This window comes from Corylus avellana, chromosome 5 (assembly GCF_965113065.1).
Source record: "Corylus avellana chromosome 5, dhCorAvel1.hap1.2, whole genome shotgun sequence".
Taxonomy (NCBI): Eukaryota; Viridiplantae; Streptophyta; class Magnoliopsida; order Fagales; family Betulaceae; genus Corylus; species Corylus avellana.
The window spans coordinates 18598366-18620607 of record NC_142494.1 but is presented as its reverse complement, the minus strand read 5'-3'; the positions used below and the strand labels follow the sequence as shown (position 1 = coordinate 18620607).

Sequence of the window (22242 nt, the reverse complement as noted above, 5' to 3'; positions counted from 1 at the left end):
GGAGCATATGCCTTCTTGAAAACCTCTATAGTAAAACATTCATCAACATAATCCACAGGTTCCCCACAATCGTAAAATATAGCAACCACTTCATAGGGACATGGGATTCCAATAAGTTCCCACTACCTGTAACCACACCTCCTTTTACCATGGTCTACCATAAACTGTTTATTATCTAAACAAGTAATTTCAAACATTGAATCACCAGCATAATGTGCAATGCAATCCACTGCATCTAACCCAATTGCTTCCAACTTTGCAGCAATCCTAGGGCATAACTTACCGTTCAATTTCTCTATCCCTTCCCTCTTAGCTTGATATCTCCTCATCATCTTCTTCCTTATCATCTCCAACATAGTCAAGATGGGCTCGTCATGATCCTTTAGAATGTATGAGTTGAAACACTCACAGTTGTTCGCTAGCAAGTCACACTTTGGGTAGTCACTAAACCATGCCCTAGACCACGTACGGTTCAACCTTATTCAAATATTCGTAGGCATCTTTATTCATTTTCTTCAAGTCTTCCATATGACCATTGAAATCATACTCCATGTGTGAAGATGCTGCAGCCTATAACTAATCATTTAGTGCCAATCCTTGATGCCCCCCAATGTCTCTAAAGTTGGCATATAAACACCTAACACATGTCCTGTGATCAACCATTGGCATAACAACCTTAAAAACCGGCATAAGACCCTGCAAAATAAAATAATAATACCTTAAGTATCGTACAATAGTCAAACAAAATGTATTAATACTTTAAGTGTGACAAAAAAGTTACCTTCTGCCGATCTGAAATGAATGTAGGCCTAGCATGCCTATTATTGGTACCAAGATCAAACACTAAGGTTTCAAGGAACCAAATCTAGCTGTCTTTCGTCTTAGCTTCAACAAAAAAAGCAATTGGGTACATGTTGTTGTTCCCATATCTTCCTATTGCAGAAAGAGTTGGCCCTTGAATGGTCCTTTTAGGAAGCACCCATCTACCCCTATGACAAGCTTACAACCCTCTAAAAAGTGTTTCTTCATGCTGCCAAAGAAACATATATTCTTCCAAATTTTAGAGCCAGATTTGGGTTTGGTCTGTCACTTTCATTAACACACAGCTTCCATTATTAGTGTGCCTCAAGGTTTCACAATAGTCTCACAGCCTCCCATATTGATCGTCAAGCTTACCATATATCTTTTTTTTTTGTCCATCCTCCTAGCTCTATACATCATGCTTGGATTTATATCCACACTCCATTTATCCTTCACTTCATGTTGGAGTACATCCATAGGCATGTTCGACTGAACCCTAAACTTCTCAATTAGCTTGTTGGCTATCCAAATTGAGTTGAATATGCTATTTCTGTATTTTCGACCACAAATGTGTTTAGACTGTAAAGATCTAACTTGAAATGATTCTTCATCAATCATCTTTCTTGCATACATTCGGTACTTACATTTGGCATCTCTACATACCACTACGCACTTCCTGGTTTCATTTTTTTTTAAATCTAATGTCCTTCCCCCTCTTAAGGTTATACACCCTAACAGCTTTCCTAAACATTTGAAGGTTTGGGAATTTCATCTCAAGATTAATGATTGGAATACCTTGATCCACAGCATGGAAATCAGATGTGGGTGCAGATACGGTTTCACCATCTTCATCACTAATGACTGGTGACTCAAGTGTATCACTCCTACCCATTTCTATGGTGGTGTCATCAGCATCATCGTCATCATCAAATGATTTGTTAAACTTACGACTACTCTAATCCCTTTCATCTTCGTTAACAGCAGTCTCTCCCTCAGCATCATCATCATGATCACTTCCATCATCATCACCCTCTTTGTCACATTCTTTATCACTTTCTTCTACACCTCCCTCATCCCTATCTTGTTCATCACCCTGACATGTCAACTACATTGGACTTGTTAGGTTTTGTTTTGGATAGTCTAACCCCACCATCAAGCTCATCAACATTTATATCAAATAGATCTTCATCGTCACTAATCTTATCACGCCACCAATGGTCATTAAGATCAACCCTCCCTCCATTCTCATCGTCTTCGTCTTCGTCACATTCCTCTTCATCAACTCCACCCTTCAAAAAAGATACAATGAATAAGTGCACTATGTGATGACCAGTGTGGGAGGCAACCATAAATAGCACATTATGGTTAGATGTAATCAAATGCAACCCATTAACTAGACTTTTATTAGGTTCTTGGAAAAATACTAAATCCCCAGAGTTGTACCCATAACGTCCACATATAGCTTCCAATTCAAAGTATGACAATTCATCAGGGTCAACACTTTCTGTATGGACTGCCACATCACGCCCCACGTATTCACATCCAACTTTACTATTGAATCTACCCCCATAATGGACCTCAAACACTAATTTTGAATTGGCCATCCTACAAAGTGAAATAAATATTTGTAAGAAACAAAATAAAATATATACAATTATAAGAGGTTAAATAGGGGACCACTTTTTTTGGACAATAATAAAAGATATACAATACTTTGGGAAAAAAAAAATTAAATAGGGGACTACTAATAATACAAGAATCGTAAAATGTACATAACCCAACTAAATAGGGGACCACTAATTATGGAAGAATCACAAAATGTAAACAAATAATGTAAATGTCTAGTATTAAAAGGCATAAGCATTAATGTTTCCATATATTATTTACTTATATTTTTGTCATTTATTTATTCATTCATTCACTCATTCATTTCTGATTTGACATTTGAAATTGCTTTAAGAATTAGCCGTTCCACACAAATGAAATTAGAATATTCCAATTTGCTCAAGCACCAAGACCAGAAACTCATTCCTTCATTAACGAACCACTCCCAAGATAGGAGTAAACAAAGAAATAGAATATAGAGGATTACAAAAAGCTTGTTTCTTTTAGGCTTTTGACAAACTTTGGCCACCCCCCTCCCCCCACTTACATGGAGAATCTTTTAAATAAAAGCAAAAAGTCAAAACTTCCCACTACAGAAAGGTTACTTCACTTGTCACTAGCCCCCACCTAATAGTAAGAAAATGTATACAAAAGAAAGAAAGGCATTACACTAGATCGAATGATACATTAAGAAGATAAAGAAAAGGCAAGTTGATTCGTGTTTCCTTATCTTACTGCATGTGATTCCAGAAAAGGAAATTACTTATTATCTCATAGCCTAAAAATAATCAATTAATTTAACTTGTTTAAAGTAAAGATAAACATTATCTTTACTAAAATTGTGATTTTTGTGGTCCCTTAAAATTGTCGTTTGAAAGAGTGTGCTTAAAGGACTCTCCCATGCTTAGTGGTCCTCTAATCATTTGTTTACATGATGTATAAACATAACCCAACTAACCACTTACATTTGAAAGCAACCAAACTACCATCATCTATCAACGTCACAAAAAACCCTAAAATATACAATTAATTTCACAAATTGAAATTTCACAAATCAAAGACAAGTACTAAACTATACAAGTAATTTAAGAACTACACAACAAAATAAATTACAAAAACCAACAATATTCCCCCAAAACCCCCAATTTTACTCAAACCCCAAACTTTAACTCTTGCTCGAAAATTACACGAAAATGAGATGATTCTAATGTCTTGGGCATACATCCTAAGAAAGCCAACTTCACGACAATTTGGGTCGAAGAAAGACGAGAACCACGAAGAAGAAAATGATGCTTTGTCCTCAACTTGGGTTTGCTACTGTCGTCGCTATCAAGTGGGTGTTGGAGTTCTGTCGCGTGGGTGGGTTTGCAAACAAATGGGGCTTCACAAATTTGTTAAAAAAAATGTGTGGATTTAATGAGGGGCACTGTGGTCATTTCACATAGTGGGTTGGGTGCAATATGGGGAGACTTAGCCTAAAAATATCATGTGAGACGCACTTGATGGACTTTCCGTCTACTTAGACGGCAATGAAAAACGAATGAATTTATTTGCAATTTTTTAAAACATTAAGAGGGTACATTGCAAATTTTTAAACATTGGGGTTCAAATTGAAAAAGACCTCAAACTTTATGGGGGTAAAGTGCATTTTTCCCTTTTATTTCAAATATGAGTCAAGGCCGAGCTTATCACGAGTTGCTTAATTAACTTATTCATTTCTTATATAAAGTAAATATCATGATTGTTTATCTTTTCATAAATTCATATTAATAACTAGTTAAGTAATTGTTGTTAAAATTTCATCATTCAAGTTAATTAAATGAATTTAATGAATCTTAAATAATCTAATATCAAGTTTATATGTATGTATATAAATTTATTATCCACATACACAAACATGTGTGTGCAAGCATACATATATATCCATACATACTCACAAACACACTCACGTACACACAAATCTCTAAAACTAAACTCACAACAACATAATTCAATCCAAATAAAATAAGCACCCAACCTGTAAGATTGGCATTGGTCGAATTGTGATAGAGAAGGAAAAATTGATGACCAATAGCCAGCCAACTTATCGATACAACAAACTTGGCTCATTTAATTTTATTTCAAATACGAGTCAAGGCTGAGCTTATCACGAATTGCTTAATTAACTTATTCATTTCTTATATAAAGCAAATATCATGATTGTTTATCTTTTCGTAAATTCATATTAATAATTAGTTAAGTAATTGTTGTTCAAATTTTATCATTCAAGTTAATTAAATAAATTTAATGAATCTTAAATAATCTAATATCAAGTTTTATATATATATATATATATATATATATATATATATATATATACACGTATGGATATATGGACACGTGTCAAACCGTGATTAGTGCATACGTGGCGTTCCATCAAATTTTGGACGAATGGATCATGTCGATCTTTAGGCAAACCAGAAGGACCTTCTATGATAAAAACTAAACCATAGTGTCAAAAAATAAAGAAGTTAAACCACATGGGTGAATAATGTATTTAACCCTATTTAAAAAGGTAGTTAAAATTATTACTTTCAGATAGTAGGAAATCATCCTATATATCATAATTTCTCTCTTAGATAAAATATAATGCATCGTTTTGTCAATAGATCCTAATAATATATTGCACGCTCTTAGACAAATTAATTACAATTAAGTAAGTGTATTTCTCTACACATATAAGAAATTATTATTTACATATTTATCAAACTCTTACTTTTCATGTTTGATTTCAATACTTTCCTCTGACACCGTTTGCTCTGACACCTTATCCCCCTTCTCTTTTTCCTTCCCCCATAGAGTTGCATATAGACCAAGAAATATCAATGTCGCCCCAATAACACTGGAAGGAAAGCAGAAAAGTATAAGAAATATTAATTCCAAATTTGTACATTTCTCATTTTTGCTTGACAAAAGTAATCCACATATACCTTCCCAAGTATAAAGCATCTCCTAAAATGAGTAATCCCATAACGGCTACAATTACTGTGGCCAACGGTCGAAATGCTGTCATGAAAACTGGTCCTTTTTTCCTTATTACCAACGTTTGAACATAAACTGTAACTCCAAATATCATAACTCCCTATAGGAAATCATAAAATTAGGATTTCATGAATCAATATAAATAGGAAGAAAAAAAAAAGGGTGGAATTCATAAGCTCACACTATAGATTGGTGCGAGAAGGGTAATGTTCCATGATAATTTCCATGATGAAGCTTTATGATCCAAAATCGCTGTCATGATTGTAGAGAGAAAAGTACCCGATAAGCACGTCAATGACGTGAGAGTTATTGGTGCTGGATATATCTTGACTGTAGCCGTCTACAATAGTCATCGATTTTGTTACGTTTTGAGTGAATAATCCAAAATCTAGAGAATTTCTCATAATTAAAGAAACAAATTCTAGTGAGATGCAATGAAGTAAAGTCTAGCTATTTTCTGAATATTAAATCACCTGTAATATGTAGAATGATGAGAGTGAAAGGTATGAAACGAGAAGCATGAGGGAGCCCTTTATTGAATCCCTGTCTAAGAATGTTTTTGAGGAAGTGGCATGTTGATGCGAGCTTTGATTATGTAGAGAAATCAGGGGAATCCCCCTGTAAAGGGTCATGAGTGTTGCACCACCAAAGGCAACAACTGTTCCCAATATCTTTGCTTGAGAACCAAGCCTAGATATCTCTAATTTCTCCATCCTGAATATGCGAATTACTTAACTTTAGTTGCCTCAATCAAGAATCATTTGAATGCATAAACAGGACAAGACATGTCATCATTTAAAGGGTAAATGTCTGGTTTCAAATTTTTCGTTCATGGGCCGGAAAATTGCGCGCACGCTCTCTAACATGGTAGTGAGTTTGAATCGTAATTTTCATTGTCACGTCACAAAATGTGCGCTTAGGAGTTCATGTAGCATTTCTCATCATGCTTATTCTCACCCCGCCCCCCCCCCCCCAAAAAAAAAAAAAAAAAAGAACAAAATAAAGCAAAGAAACTTTTGGGTTTATATATAGATCAGTCTTTCATCAACAAGTTGTGTAACACCCTAATCCCATCTTGAGAAGAGAATGAGTAATCTATATAGAGTGGACGGTTTATAAAGATGGTCATGAGTGAAACTGAACTTTATAAGGAATTATATAGAAGCTCGAAATTAACTAATTATTTTGATGTGATAGCATAGATATGACTAGCATTTTTCTCTGAATCGTTATAGTTTGTATCTCTAGCTAAGAGCATCTCCAATAAATAGATATAAAAAAACAAGGAAAAATTAAGAATTGCAGGATGGAGAAGAATCCTGGTACCTGCAAAGTACTGCTAAGATAAAGGTCATTGATGGAATCAAGTTGCCTAATGCAGAAGCAAAAGCTGGTGAAGTCTGTTCCAGTCCAGCATAAAACAGCGTCCTTCCTAGCACAGCTCTAAGTCCAAAAGTGAGAAGAAAGTATAAGCATTTAACCAAAAAGTTTGTTCTATATATATGCTTATAAATTATTTAATAATATTACAAAACAGCATCCATGGCATATATATATATACTCACCCCAGCAGACCCAAAAAGAAGACATTTCGTAGGATTGGTACGCTAATTTTGCTCTCATTCTTCCTGCAAGGGAATATTCAAGGTTGATTATCACTAAGAATGAACTCACACCCAGATTTATTTATTTATTTTTTCATTATTTATGCACACTGTATTGGCAAAAAGGAAAGGGAAGGGAGAAGGAAAAAAAAAAAAAAAAAATTGAAACAAGAGGTGATCATATATACGCATATTCACAAATCTCTCCTTTCCTTTACAAGAGAAATGAATATATTAATATAGTTCTTTTTTTATTTTTGGTTGTAGGAATATCTCCGGCAAATAACACAGCTTTGCGCATAAAAATCTCCCTACTAATCGGAAAAATCAAAACTTCAATATTCATATCGATTTCACTATATCTAGATGCCAGACCTGGTATATATTCTAAAACTTTGATCAATAAAATACATTTCTAGGCAAAGTGGAGTTAAACTTTTTTTTTTTTAACCTCCAAAAGTGATTTTTGGAAGCATTAATATCAATTTAGGTGAAAAATATGGTTTTTTTTTTGTTTTTGAAGAAATAGTTTCTGCTTAACATGAAAAACATCTAGAGCACTGACACTCTTTACTGATAGACCGATTTGCTCTATTGTGACAATATCAAAAATACCAGTTAGGATTTCCTCCATAAAGATTTTATCAATTATGCTTCTCACAGCTACCTTTGCAAGTTTATGTGCCGCATAATATGTTACAGTTAGGTGAAAAATATGTGTTTAGCAACCTCGCAAAAGAAATGATTGGACCATATTGAAACTTAAATTAATTTTTTATATCACATAATTAATTTTTTATTACTATTTAATAAAAAAATCACTATAAAATAAATTTTTTTTTTTTTTTTTATACAATTTTTTTTTTTTTTTTTTTCACTTTTTTATACCAAACTTTTTTTACTTTTGTTTTAACATCAATTTACGTCAGGTCTAAGAAAAAGGCTTTAACAAACCTGCCTACACCACGGGAAAAGGGGAGTATATTTACAATAATAAAGCAGAAAGAAGTACTGTCCTTTATTAGTGTTGAAACCTGCCTACACCAAGGGAAAAGGGAAGAACACTATCTTATCCGATGTTTCTTTTCCAATTTCGGGATAAGAAAGTGTTCTCAGCCAATAAGTAAAAGTAGGGACATTTACCAAATAAAATAAAAGCAAGGACCAATGCAATGAGTGGTTACGATGAAAAGGGAAAACTTTTTTTTATTACCATGAAAAACCATTAAAATTGTTTCTAAGCATTACTCATTACAAGAAGAAAGAAGGCTATCTTGGTTTGAATTCGATTACCTTATTTAAAATTTTTAAATGACATGAACAATATGTTCACTATATATATATATATATATATATATATATATATATATCGTTTCATCTTAGTTGGGTACAAGTTAGGTTCCTTCCCGTGGGTCATCAACCACTCCTTGGAGTAGTCAGCCACCCATACAGAACGACTGAGGGTTGCCAAAAACCACAAGGGATAGTCGGCCACCATGGGATTGAACATTTTTCTTTATTTTTTGGTTTCCAAAAAATGAAAAAATATATATATATTATTCCATTCGTGGGGGAATAACTATTCCTTTTACGGGTTCATGAATTGCTAGATTGCAGGTTAATGGGTGGAAAGTTTTGATTTTAAAGGATGCAGCTAGCTAGCCAAGAGAAATCTTTTGAGTTGCCTGTTTTATACCTCCAAGTTTATGAGATGTATCTTTAGAGACAAGACAACCTACGCAACATAGGAGTTGAAGGCATGCACATGAGGAAAAAGCCACATGCATGCAGTAGAGAAGTTAAATATAAATAAACCAAAGCAGAAAGAGGAAAAGCTATAGAGAAGTGTTAACCTTTCAAAGAGAAATGCAAGAAGAGCAGTAGCTAATGTTCCAAAAGCATGTCCATAGGCAACAAGCACATAACGACTCATGCCTTTGTCCAGAGAGATCTTGGAGATTAAGTTGTATCCTGCAAAGCAAAAGTTAGAGAATATGCAATAAACATATGGTTTCACCTCCTCATACAACTTTTCTCTCTTCAGCCTTCCTCTTTCTCCTCCCACACTCGCCTCCCGCTCTTCCATTTTCACCATTTCACACCAAAAATGGCTTCACGTACTGCTTATAATTATAAGCTCCATCTGCTTAACTATTGATCAGATTGGAGATATGCTTCATGTAAAAGGACTGTTCAAGAAAAAGTGATTCATGCACATATATATACCTCCACTTTCAAATGACAAGTGCTTTGTGACTAGATTCAGTGGGAGTACCATGTCTCTGTCTTGTTCAATTATCAAATGAAAGCATATATAAGCTCCACCTTTTACTGATAATGATTTAGTATTGGTTCCTTTAGCTTTTATGTTTCATTAATTAGTAAAAAGAACCATCACTATCGTTGTTGAAATCAGAATGTAATTTTCTTAACTCATATACTCGATCCATTAATATCAACTTTTAAGAGGGGACGACTTAGAAATATTAGTTTAAGGGGGCTAATTAGCATAAACAAACCGATCGAGTGATTCACGCATAGCTTTAATTGGATTCTATCTACTCGAATCGAGTTCGATCGGTTCATTTATTAAGCAAATTGAACTTGACAGAAATCTAGTATCATTTATTAAACAAGTTAAACTCATATAAACTGAGTTCAATTCGACTCGTATAAGTTCATTTATTATTTTTAACTTGTAATGAAATGGATTTTAGACATTCAATAAAATGGATTTTCTTGCATTAAAAAAAGAGAGATATTTTTTTTTAATAAAAAAAAAAAAAAATTGAAGTGAAAAGTTGGGGTGTTAGTGTTACACTGATGTACGTCTTTCGATTCCCTTTCCCTTTGGTGTCCATCCTTTGTAGAAGGGAGGATGGAGACCAACCCCTCACGCCTGATCAACAAGAGGTTTGATACAATTTATTTATTTTACTTTTCCTTTTTTGTTTTGATATTTTATTTGGATATATAATTATAATTTTGTAAGTGTTTGTGAAAATGGATCGATTTGATAATAAGAATTAACCCAAGGATCAACTTGATAACTTTTAAATCATATGAATCCATTTTTTTTTTGCAACACTAATAGAATTTGTTGAGGCATCTTGAAATTGACTCGTATAGTCATAATATCTATCTAGAGTGACCTATGGAATATATATATGGCAAATCTCAGGTGATTTTTCCTATATTTTTGTGATCAAAATAGAATTTGAGTATTTTTCCGATAGCAAAATAATGTTGTTTCCACACCAAAAAGACACACAAATCCATTTCCACTAGGCGAGTGGCTTGTGAGTAGAACATATTCAAGCTTAATGGGGACACTTATATGTTGGCCACTTATGGCTTCCTATTATAGAGTATAAGTTGAAGTTGAAGTCATGACCAAAATCATCCAATCAACCTATTGCAAACTGCTTTGTCTTCACGAAAAACTTGGGACAAAAAAATTTTCAAATTAAGTTAGAGGAAGTTTTTTAGCACAGTCTATAAAAATATCATGTGTTTTTTTACATGTTGTGTTTCACCAAATAAAATAAGCACCGACCTGTGAGATTGGCATTGGTCAAATTTTGATAGAGAAGGAAAAATTTGATGACCAATAGCTAGCCAACTGATCAACACCACAAACTTGGCTCATTTAATTTTTATTTCAAATACGAGTCAAGCCGAGCTTATCATGAGTTGCTTAATTAATTTATTCATTTCCTATATAAAAATAATATCATGATTGTTTATCTTTTCATAAATTCAGACTAATAATTAGTTAAGTAATTGTTAAAATTTTTTATCATTCAAGTTAATTAAATAAATTTAACTTGAATCTTAAATAATAGGGTAAAGTCCACTTAACCCCCTCAAACTATCATTTCAATGACAATCTACCCTCAAACCATCAATTTGGACAATTTACCTCCAAAACTATCAAAACAATGATAATGTACCCCCCAATAGTAGCAAAATGACGAAATTACCTGTATAGAATTTTCAATAAGACAAAAATACCCTTAAAAATTTGAAAAAAAAAAAAATTAATAAATTTGTTTTTATTTTAGTAAGGATAATTTCGTTATTTTGTTGAAATTGGAAATACATTGTCATTGTTTTGGTAGTTTGGGGGGTAAATTGTCACAATTGATAATTTAGGGCGTAAATTGTCATTGGGATAGTAGTTTGAGGAGGTTAAGTGGACTTTACCCTAAATAATATAATATCAGGTACATATGTATGTATGTAAATTTATTATCCACATATACAAATAAGTACGTGCAGGCGCACATATATATATATATATATATATATATATCCAGACATACTCACAAACACACTCATGTACACAGTGGCGGATCTAAGAATTCGTATTAGGAGGTGGAAACTAAAATAATATTTTTTTAAAAAAATTTGGAGGGGCGGGAGAAGGAAGAGTAAGGGTTAGAGTCAAGAAAATTAAAAAAATAAATAAATAAATAAATAAATAATAATAATAAAAAATTACCCTTAGAAAAAAAAATTCAAAACATTTGTACACAGTAATCTCTAAAACTAAACTCACAGCAACATAATTCAAGTTATATCTAGCTATCATATTAGGAATAGAATTTCCTTTTACTTAATATGTTCTTAGTACAAAATTAAAATAATACTAAAAAAGTTTGTAAAAATAAAGTTATACGAGTTTATACAAGCTTATTCGAGCAGAGCCGAGTTTATATGAGTATGTATCATTTAATATTCGAACATATTATTGTGTTCACAAATGACTCATTTATTATTCGAATCGAGACCAAATTGAATTTAACTAAACCGAATCGAGCCAAATTCATGATTAGCTAGGATCATCTTACACCCATAGTGGGGTTTGATGCTGAAGGCAGGCGTGAATGGGTGGTGATTGTTCAATGGGAAAAGTGAGGTTTCTCTTTTTGTCGATCGGTTTCAAGAGAATAAAGCAATCTGGTGTTTTCATCTTCATTTGTTTTGGTGTTATACCGAACCTATTCTCTTTGAATAATGCTAGACGTATTATTGGTTTACAACCATTTTATAAGAAGAGTCAAATGTTACTTTTATCTAAACTGGCTAATGAGATTTGTAAAAAATTCCTATATTGAATTAGTGAGAAAAAAAAAATGTAAAATGGATATTTGATTAGAAGAGGGAAAAAAAAAAAAAAAAAAATCTAAATGTAGCAGCACTTTTCGAGGGAATCATTTTACTTTTTATTGTTTCTCTCACATGTTTTCTCCTTTTCCCAAAACTTTTCCTACTTTTTTCCAAAACTTTTTCTCAATAAAGAGTAAAAAAATAATATTTTAATAGAATAGATAGAAATATACCTAATCGGATGTAGAGACATTTAAAAATTCATTAGTTTTTTAGTTTTTTTTTTTACATGTCCGCACAAGAAGGGGAATAGAGATTTGAACTAGTAACTTTCGCTTCATTAAGCGTGGTCCCAGCCGATTGAGCTACTTCTTGGGGACAAAAATTCACTAGTTAAACTAGATAAAAATGAGTTTTGATGAGCCATTTTGCATAAAAATTTGATTCCTCTATTGTGAATGCTCTAACACGTGTCAAGATATAATTAGAGGGTCTTAAAATATTTTTTTAGTGACCTATGTGATTCCAATCTCATGTTACCCAAAATGTAGACCAGTCATGAATTTAGCATTACTCTAAGGATATATATAGGGGTTTCAATTTGGAGAGGGACCAATGACCAAAATTTTTTGGAGAAGGACCAATTAGCAAAAAAAATATTAATTTTTTTTTTGTCTAATTTTTTTTTTCCTTGTGATTTGGGGGGTACCAGGACCACTCCCAGTCCCCCAGGGTCCGTCAGTGGATATATACAAGAAGAATGGTGTAAATATCCAATTATTTGAAAAAAAAAAAAATTAGAAAGCAATTTTTTTTTTTTTGGTGACATTTAATAAGGAGTAGAAGACCATATCTACTTTAAAAAAATTAATTAGGGTAAAATACAAAATTAATCCTTGTGATTTACATGATTTGCAATTAATTATTTTTGGTATCAAAATAAATTCATAGGTCCTTAAGGTATGCCAAAAGAACAATTTAGTCCTTACAGTCAAATTCTGTTCATTGACGTAACAGATTTTGATAGCGTGAAACGTTAGAACCAATAAAATTGTGATATTTGTTCGATTTATGTCAGTGTTACACTAACATAATCTATTAAATTAGTTGACAAAATTTGACTGCAGAGACTAAATTATTTTCTTGACATACCTAATGGACCTTTGAGTTTATTTTGATACCGCATGAAGCTAATTGTAAATTAAGTAAATCACAATGACTAATTTTGTATTTTTTTTTTTTTTTCGAAAAAACAAGAAAAAAGAAAAAAAAGAGGACCATTTCCAAAAATTTCATAAGATCCCTGTGCGTATTGCCGTAATGTGAGTGTGTACAAATTTGAAACTAATGTCCGTTGTTCTTCGACGCCGCAGTAGAACCCTCGGCCGCCACCTCTACTCCTCAAAGTCTTCTTCCTCATCCACCAGAATCCCTATTTTGTACAAACCAGAATCTGATGTCAAAGACACTGTAACCCTCCAGCTCCTCTCCTGGGGCAGAGGCGCCTCGGGTCAGCTCGGCGGCGGCATCGAAGAGAACCGGCTGTACCCAACCCCGGTGGCCAACCTCGTCGTCCCCCAGTCCTCCTTCGCTCTCTCCCCAACCCCAGGGCGCCTCCTGGGCCATACCCCTAGACCATTTCTTGATGACAAAGAAGGGCCCGTTGTGGAGGTGGGTGTTTCTTGTGGGCTTTTCCACTCGTCGGTGCTCGTCGATGGCAAGCTCTGGATTTGGGGCAAAGGCGATGGTGGCCGCCTCGGTTTCGGCCACGAGAATCCGGCGTTTGTGCCCACGTTGAACCCTCATTTGGATTCCGTTCGCTCTGTTGCCCTCGGAGGACTGCATTCGGTTGCGCTCTCCTCCGTCGGAGAGGTCTTCACTTGGTCTGTTCTAGTTCTGCGTTTAACTCTTACAAAGAACACCTCATTTGCTTGGAATTACTGTTTTCGATTTCAATTATGATTTTACAGATTTGCAATTTGCATTAGGGCGGTTGCATTTAACAGTACTTCTGTGATATGTAAGTAAAATGTGGTGACTACTCACCTGTCATGGTCATCTTTAATCTCAAGAGTTGGCACGAGTGATAAGTCACTTGGTCGTTGTGCCTCGTCCTCTAATGTTCGACCTTTGAGTGCAAACAATTTCTTGGGGTTAGGAATGCAGGCAAAAGCTCGAGCTTTACCCGACCCGTATGGAGGGACACTTTGGGACGCTTTGCACGGTGCCTTGGGGAGTTAATTGGATACCCCGTTTATCAATTTGTCCCCTTTTGATGGGTCTACCTGGCTGATTGATTCATTGATATTATATGGAATGGCTGCATCATGAATTTCAATTGTGATTGGATAGGAATTAAGAAAGATGGTCAGCTAATACAAGGACAAATTGTGAATCGTCAATCTTGAATCGGAGATAACTTTGGGTTCTAGGTCACTTGTTCATTATTTGTCAAACTGAAATGGTATGAAAGAATCTGCAAAAGTTTACTTGAAGTAGGGCTTTGTTTCAGTGGAGAACGGGATATAGAGACTAGAGGTGTTTTGTCTTGTTTGTAATAGAGATTAGTGAGTAATGCTAGAAGGAGGATTAGAGTCTTCCTTGAGTCCTCCCAAATGTAATGTGACTTTTAAAGTCACCAATATATCAAAATTCAATAATAATCATCTCAAATTCAATAGTAATTTTAAAAACTACATCATATTTGGGAGGACTTAGGGATGACTCCTTATTGTTCGAGATTAGTATATAGTTGATGCTGATTCTGCAGATGTTGTATATTAATTCCTGTCAGTAGAATAGCTGTAGTAGATAGATGGTTAGCTGCATTCTGTGGTTTAGAGTTGTAACTCTGCAAATGTGGTCTTGTTTGCTGTGAGTTCTGCAGCAGATGTGATCTAGTTTGCTTATTCATCCAGAAAAAAAGAAAGATGATATGAAAGAAAGTCGATGATCAGAATCTCCATGTTTGTTTATCTGAGAGAGAGAAAGACATTTTATAGTTTTATGTCATGTAAAATTGCTTGCATTAGTACATAGGAGATGAATTGAGGTTGAAGACATTGATGAAGTACCCGTGCGGGTGACAGGAGCGCATTAAATCTGTATGTGTAGGAAAGTATGTTGTGACATACGCAATTATGACTTTTTTTTTTTTTTTGGTCCTTGTTCACTGATAAAAGTTGGAATACAATTAATTAATACAGGGACTAGTCGTACAAGTTTATGCTTAAAGTTTACTACACTAACAATTTCTTTTAGGTCCAATGTGCATATGCTACCTTTTTGTCCGTTTTGATCATCTTATGTTCTTGTGGAAAAATTCAAAATGTAGCAGGCATGCAAAATGTATCAAAACATTTATTTAGTTGTGAATAAATACTTGTTAAAAAAGGTTTTGGTTAGTGCAAATTAAAGATAACGTACGATCTCTAATATAGTTATTAAGTAAGTAAGTTGTATTGTTTTATGATTAATAGTTTTTAAGTCTCAACTATATATGAATCTTTAGTTTGTTTGGGAAAGAAAAGGAATGATTTCAATTTCATGTTTCATATTCAAGGACCTTCAAATGCTGTGTTTTATTGCTCAAGTTGTGTGTGCTCCTCATAGGTCTGACAGCATTGCGACTGCTTGACATGATAATATTGTTCTTGTTCTCCAATAATTTGTGTGATCTTTGACAATATTGTTATTGCTTTCATGACTTAAACATGTCTTTGATCTGCACAATTGATGGGTCTAATTAAAAATGAAGTTTGCAGGGGTTATGGTGGTTTTGGTGCACTTGGACATTCTGTTTATCATAGAGAACTGCTCCCCAGATTGGTGAAAGGCTCTTGGAGTGGGAAAATATGTGATATTGCAACTAGTGGGACGCATACTGCAGCTATCACGGAATCAGGTTTTTTGAATTTTTATTTTTTGTTATTAACTAGTGGATTTATATTTTTTATTGAAATTAATTTACTTTTTTTATGTTTTGGTTTGATATTAGGGGGAATTAAATTGGGTGTTTATGGCTGAGAACTTAGCTGTATAACTATTTATTGAATCCATTGAAATCTAGTTGGATAAGAATGAATTACAGCTTTAAGTCAATTAATTCTGTTGATTTCTATTATTGATCTGGAACTTATGTATGTGTCAATTTAGTTGTATATTATAATGCCTCACACTGATTTTTTGCAAGTTGTAGTGTCATTGTTATCATTCAATTGCTCGATTTGGTTGCACTTTAATGTAGATGTCTTGTCTATTAATTCTTGTCTGAATGATCGTGTCCTCAAGTAATGCATTTTAGATCTCCTAAACTGATTTGGATTATTATTTTATTTTATTTCTTTTCACTTTATTTTATTTATTGAGTTTCATGTGGAATACTCTTTCAATCAATTGAACAATTGGATTGATGAAAATGGTTCCTTCAAACATTTTTTTTTTTTTTTTGATAAGTAACGACATTTATTGAGTTCAAACATGTCATATACTCTTCAATATAAGAGAACAAAAAAAAGCGGAGATGATGCTTAGAATATGGATTATAAATGCCCTTTGTGATTTTTTTTTTATTTTTTTATATGAATTGGAAATATCAAATGTAGAAGAGGAAAGCCTAGGGAGATGTCTGCTTTATTCATGCTTTTGCCAGCAAAAAATATGTTCAGGCTATACATGCATACTAGAAGAAGAGAAAGAGAGAATAAAGCTAATTAGATGACTATTGAAATTGATATTTAGATGTAACATTTTTGAGGATGACAATCAAAATAAATATGAAGAAGAAGAAAGCACCAAACTAGAAGATGTTGAGGACTAGAAATGATCAAAAAGATGGGTGTTACAAGTTCATGAAGTGAGGACCAAAAAGTTATATGACGGAGAATGAAGCTTCTCAGTGGTGCAACTAGTTCTGGCTGGCATGCTATTCATCAAGCATACTCTTTTCTGGCATAGATGCATTAATTTTAACTTAGAAGAGGTTTTGGTGGGTTTTCCTATTATATATTTAGCTTTTCATAGATCTATTTAATATTCATTGGATTTAGGGGAACTTTATACTTGGGGTAGAGATGAAGGTGATGGTAGATTGGGCCTTGGTCCTGCACGGGGACCAAACGAAGGAGGTGGACTCAGTATTCCTTCCAAAGTAAAAGAATTACCTATGCCTGTGACTGCTGTTTCCTGTGGGGGATTTTTCACAATGGTGCTGACAGAGGAGGGACAACTTTGGAATTGGGGTGGTAAGAATATCAGTCCTTTTTTAGCATATTTTGACATTTTCTTTAATATTTCTTTTATCCCCCCATCCCTCCCATTTCGTTATAAAAGTAGTAAAATAGAAGAATGAAAAGCAGTGATCTCATGCCCCGATCATAGTCATGGCTAGTCACAAGCCACAAATTACATGCCAGCCTTAAATTTTCATCTTTTTGACAGTTCTGTTATTTTTTTGTATTCTATTTTTGTCAAAATTAAGAAAAAGTAACAAGGTAGAGACTAAAAAGGAGTAATCTCATTCCCCTTTTTGTAGAAATTGCTAGATTGGAACTGCAAAACATTATTCGGCCTTAATAATTTGTGGTGAAATATTATAGGAAATGATGGGCTATGATTGCTGAAGTTATGAAAATACTTTTCTGTTTTCAAAACAAAAGTAGAGGCTGACTTTTAAGAAAAGTTTTACCACCTTGTAGGAATATTTTGAGAAAACGTATGCTTATTTTTATAAGAGTAGAGGTTGACTTATTAATTTAGAATTTTTTTTTAGAAAGTGAAAAATAGAGAGGTGGCCGCATGGGCACCCCCAACGGAGGAGAGGGGGACATTAACGCAATCGATAGGTTGGGGTGGGGGGACATTGACAAGGGAGTGGTAGTTTGAGGGGAGGTATATGTAATTTTCCCTTATATATATATATATATACACACACACGTGTTTTGAAATATAAAAACACTTTTCAAAAATTTTACCAAACAATTTTTTCTTTTTAGGACCCCACAAATACTTTTCAAATGTGGACTGCATCGAAAAACACTTCTCAATTTCTGTCACATAGGAAATTTTTAAAATAAAAAATCCAAAAACAGTTTTCAAAACCTTTTACGAACATAGCCCATGGTATGTTGCTTAAGGAAATATGGTAAATTTGAATTGAGTATGGCAAACTTTAATTATCTGCGAATGAGAGAAAATTTAAGTTGGTAATTTAGTAGCTGATGCAAACCAGATGGTAATTATGTCTTAAAATATCTGAATAAGCTAACAAAAATGTTAGCTTAAAGGCACAGAAACTTTTATAAAGAATAGCAGATAGTTGTTTCCCAAGATTCAGACTTCGGAACTTAACGGAGTCTTCTTACAACATTGATGTTTACATATATCGTTCTGTCGCCATGTAGTTCGATCAACACTCTAGTACCACGTATTGAGTGAAACTTATAGAAGCTGTGTCTTTTTTAACCACCTCTTATCTTTATTTCTTTTGAAAATTTTCCTTTTGGCTTTTCTTTTACCATTGTGTTTTACTATTATGATGTTTTCTTCCAATGATGCCACCTCTACTTATTTGAAGCATTTACTTATATTATTCTCAATCTTCAGTATTGCCTTAGATACTTTGTTGTTTTGAATGATTTATATTGATGGATGTATTGATGCCATGCGGTTGGGATAGGGCTTAGAGTCTAGTGGAGATGTTTTTTTGTTTTCATAAATGCAGCGAACTCACAAAGTGCATCTTGTTCTCTGAAAATATTAATTTTCTAGGTATAACTCGTGCTGTTTAGTCTTTGAATTTATTAACTTGCACAGATTGTACTATTTATTTTTTGAAAATTGATGAACTTGAGTGCTACAATAGGGTGGAATTATTCAAACAAAGAAGGCCGATGCTTCTGTGATTTTTTGTTAACTATTGGGACTTTTTTATTTTCTCATTTAATTTTTTTTTTCCTAGGCTAGCATTACATGTCAAACAAATAGAAAAGTGCATGCCCTAAAGTGAAAAAAGAAAAAAGAAAAGTTCAATTTTATGAATAAGACTACCCAACATTATATTTTCATTTCCATTAGCAACAATCATTGAGAAAATGGGATCTTTTGGTTGTTCTGTCAGCAAACTCCAACTATGAGCTTGGAAGAGGCGATAGAGTTGGTGGATGGAAACCAAAACCAATTCCTAGCCTTGAAGATGTTCGTGTGATTCAGATAGCTAGTGGTGGATATCATTCTCTTGCACTAACTGGTAAAGTGATTGCAAAATCTCATGATTGCTGTAGGAAATGTATGTGTGTGATAGGTTATGTACTGTTAGTGATATATTGTTGATGTATAATCTCAGATGACGGTAAAGTGGTTTCTTGGGGCCATGGTGGACATGGTCAGTTGGGTCATTCCTCCATCCAAAATCAAAAAGTACCTCTGTTGATTGAGGCTTTATCTAACGAGCATGTTGTCTATATTGCTTGTGGAGGTTCATCTTCAGCAGCTATAACTGGTAAGACAACTGTTGACTTCTTTGATAGCATATTCACTTTCTTTTAGTAAGTATAGAATTTATTAAAAGGTGTCAAAAAGGGGATACAAGCCAAGTATGCATGGAATACATATAAAGAACACATCCAAAGAAAAAGGAGAAAGAAAATCAAATTAATATTCAAGTACTAACTTAAGTCGATCAATATAATCTAAAAAGAACTCTAAGAACCAATGAAAGGAGGCTCTAAGGAAACCCATTTTGTCTCTCCTATGGATTTCTCTTTGCCATCAAAAGCCCTCTTTTTTTGGAAGTCTTCATATAAAACCAAACAATGAAGAGAAAGATGTTGAACAAATTCACATCCTTTTTGCAGACAATATAATGAAATAGATTTATCAGAGAGAGATTCCAAAGTCTTCTTATAATCTCTCAGTATGTAAATGGTGCAGTATTATTTGATGGATTGCCTATAAAATTATTCATAGCTCTCATGGATAATCGCAATGGGCAAGACTAAGTCCAACTCGTTTAGGGTCTTTTTTTTCTTCTCATTTTGAATTTTGTGCCAAGGAAATTGTTTTTAATTTGGTTGGACTTATATTAGCTAGGAAATTGTTAGTTTCTAATTGCAGGGTTAAGGATTTTTATAGCGTAATGGAATAACTGCAGTGGCATTGTATGTTTGAACAGATAAAGGGAAGCTGTATATGTGGGGAAATGCCAAGGATTCCCAATTAGGAGTTCCTGGGCTGCCAGAGGTACAGCCATGTCCTATTGAAGTTAATTTTCTGGTAGAGGATGATGGCTTGGGATCCCACAATGTGATATCTGTCGCAGTAGGTGCATCACATGCCATGTGTTTGGTTATGAGGTCAGCTTGCTAAAACATGGTCTCATGAACCTTCACCACAGAGCAGCATGAGAGGAGAAATTGGATAATGATGTTTCTTTTCCTGCCATTGCTGTTGAAGCTGCTTTCTTTAGTAAGTATTTAGCTCTGTACCAACAAATGCCATGATAATCATATATCAAGTTTTGTTTTTCCCTTAAATAATGTTATTCTTAGAAATATTTCTCGAAAAAAAAAGTCTCTTTGATCATATTTTCAAATTTAATGTCATTTATCTCAAATAGATGTCATATTGACAAGAATTCTTTTCTTTTCTTGCATTTGTTTATCTTGAAAAGAGATGATTTCAAGGATGGGAATAGATCTTCCATACTGTAACAGGTTAGGTCGGATTTTGTTGTCTGCTTTCATTTTATATCTTTATTTTCCCCCTTCCCTTGGTGGTTTTATTAAATTACATATGTGCCAACATAACGTTGAGGAAAGTAACTTCTCTCGAATAGTTACAAATGCAAGAGTAACCCCAAAAACAAACTAACAATTAGGAGTGTAAATTAACCATTTATGACCATATTTTTTTCTGCATTAATCAAAGACAGTAGTACACAAGAAGGTACCCAAAATAGACAGGACTAAGAAGAAGAAGAAAAAAAAAAAAAGAATGGTACGAAATAAATGGTTGTGTCCAATTATTTGTAGTTATGTAGGCTAAGAAAGAGGTGGTCGTAAATGGTGATGTAAAAGGTAGAAGCAATCTTCTGTGGCTGCAAGAAACTTTGGAGGTCCCAGCAATGAAGAAATCATTGAAGTTGCTTATTCGTCAAAAAAGAAAAAAAAAGAAAAAAAAAGAAGAAGAAATCATTGAAGTTGATCGAACCAAACCCACTGAAGTGTCCGACAAAAGAGCTGCCCTGCTATTAACGCTTAGGGGACATCTGATTTGATAATCTCCGTAGGCAAAATAAATTTGGCTTTCAAAACACACAAAAAAAGGGGAAAAGAAAAGAAAAGAAAAGAAATGGAATAGAAGCGAAGGGGAGGTTGGGGGAGGAGAGGGGACCCAGACGACACTTGCTAAAGGGGATAATGTCTTGTAAGGAGGGGAGGGCTCTCACACAAAGGGCTTCTCTCTTTAAAAGTTAGAAAAAGAAGGGTTTGTACACATTATTATTTACACATGCTGTTTGCTTTTGGTGAGTTCCTTCCCTTGCTAAAGTGAATATTGATTAATAAATGTGTATTTATATTAAGAGAATTTTGCTCAACGGTTGTGTTGGGATTCAATTCTTTGCCGGTTAATACAAGCAGATCAATTGAAAAACCCAAACTCACAGGAGGGAAACTAGGAAGGTGGAAGTCGAATGAGAATGTAGCCAGTAGAGGTCATGACCCAAAATGATTATATAAACTATCGGGAGTAAGAGAATTCCTTGTAACTCAGTTTTTGGCTAGTGTCCAAGGAATTTGGAAAGACTAAGAGGAAAAAACACTGATAGCAAGATCTTCTTCTGGGGTGGTGAGTATGAAGCCCAACTGGATTGGGTTAAGTTGAAGCATAAATTTGGATATGAGAAACCAGGAAAATTAACAACAGAAACCAAAAAAAGAAGCAAACCAATAGAGAAACTCAATTTAGACAGACATGTACAACCTCGTTACACTGAGGGAAACCTTAGGAAAGTGATCGCCTACTAGGACAATGAGCCTGATGCCCAACCAGATCGAAAGTTGTTTGAGCTCAAATCTGGACTCGAAAGTTCTATGGAATC

At 34.0% G+C, this 22242-nt stretch overlaps 2 protein-coding genes across 4 annotated transcripts; one reads left to right on the top strand and one right to left on the bottom strand.

The window, feature by feature from the left end:
* Positions 1-5033: 5033 nt before the first annotated feature.
* Positions 5034-9194, bottom strand: LOC132182993 (WAT1-related protein At5g07050-like). The gene is made up of 7 exons (XM_059596379.2): positions 8885-9194; positions 6993-7055; positions 6754-6870; positions 5901-6141; positions 5609-5767; positions 5376-5527; positions 5034-5287 (listed from the first exon to the last, which is right to left on the bottom strand). Exons 1-7 carry the CDS (start codon positions 9124-9126, stop codon positions 5158-5160), a joined length of 1104 nt encoding a protein of 367 aa, XP_059452362.2. The 5' UTR covers positions 9127-9194; the 3' UTR covers positions 5034-5157.
* A 4269-nt stretch (positions 9195-13463) lies between these two features.
* RUG3 (Regulator of chromosome condensation (RCC1) family protein) lies at positions 13464-21038 on the top strand. 3 transcript variants are annotated; one of them, XM_059593968.2, is made up of 8 exons: positions 13464-14026; positions 15908-16047; positions 17192-17386; positions 19261-19389; positions 19486-19641; positions 20314-20381; positions 20461-20606; positions 20812-21038. In XM_059593968.2, the coding sequence occupies exons 1-7, from the start codon at positions 13491-13493 to the stop codon at positions 20461-20463; spliced, it is 1227 nt and encodes a 408-aa protein (XP_059449951.1). In that variant the 5' UTR covers positions 13464-13490; the 3' UTR covers positions 20464-20606; positions 20812-21038. The 3 variants fall into 3 exon arrangements, with proteins under 3 accessions (XP_059449951.1, XP_059449950.1, XP_059449952.1); XM_059593967.2 differs by having other exon boundaries at positions 20314-20606; XM_059593969.2 differs by lacking the exon at positions 17192-17386 and having other exon boundaries at positions 20314-20606.
* The last annotated feature ends 1204 nt before the right edge of the window (positions 21039-22242 follow it).

Coding starts and splice junctions, on each gene's coding strand:
- LOC132182993 (XM_059596379.2), bottom strand. CDS start 9,126: ATGGTGAAAATGGAAGAGCGGGAGGCGAGTGTGGGAGGAGAAAGAGGA. Junction 7,056..8,884: donor CTTGCATTTCTCTTTGAAAG/GTTAACACTTCT, acceptor ATTCCCTTGCAG/GAAGAATGAGAGCAAAATTA. Junction 5,288..5,375: donor GATGCTTTATACTTGGGAAG/GTATATGTGGAT, acceptor CTTTCCTTCCAG/TGTTATTGGGGCGACATTGA.
- RUG3 (XM_059593967.2), top strand. CDS start 13,491: ATGTCCGTTGTTCTTCGACGCCGCAGTAGAACCCTCGGCCGCCACCTC. Junction 17,387..19,260: donor ACAACTTTGGAATTGGGGTG/GTAAGAATATCA, acceptor TTGTTCTGTCAG/CAAACTCCAACTATGAGCTT. Junction 19,390..19,485: donor TCATTCTCTTGCACTAACTG/GTAAAGTGATTG, acceptor GTATAATCTCAG/ATGACGGTAAAGTGGTTTCT.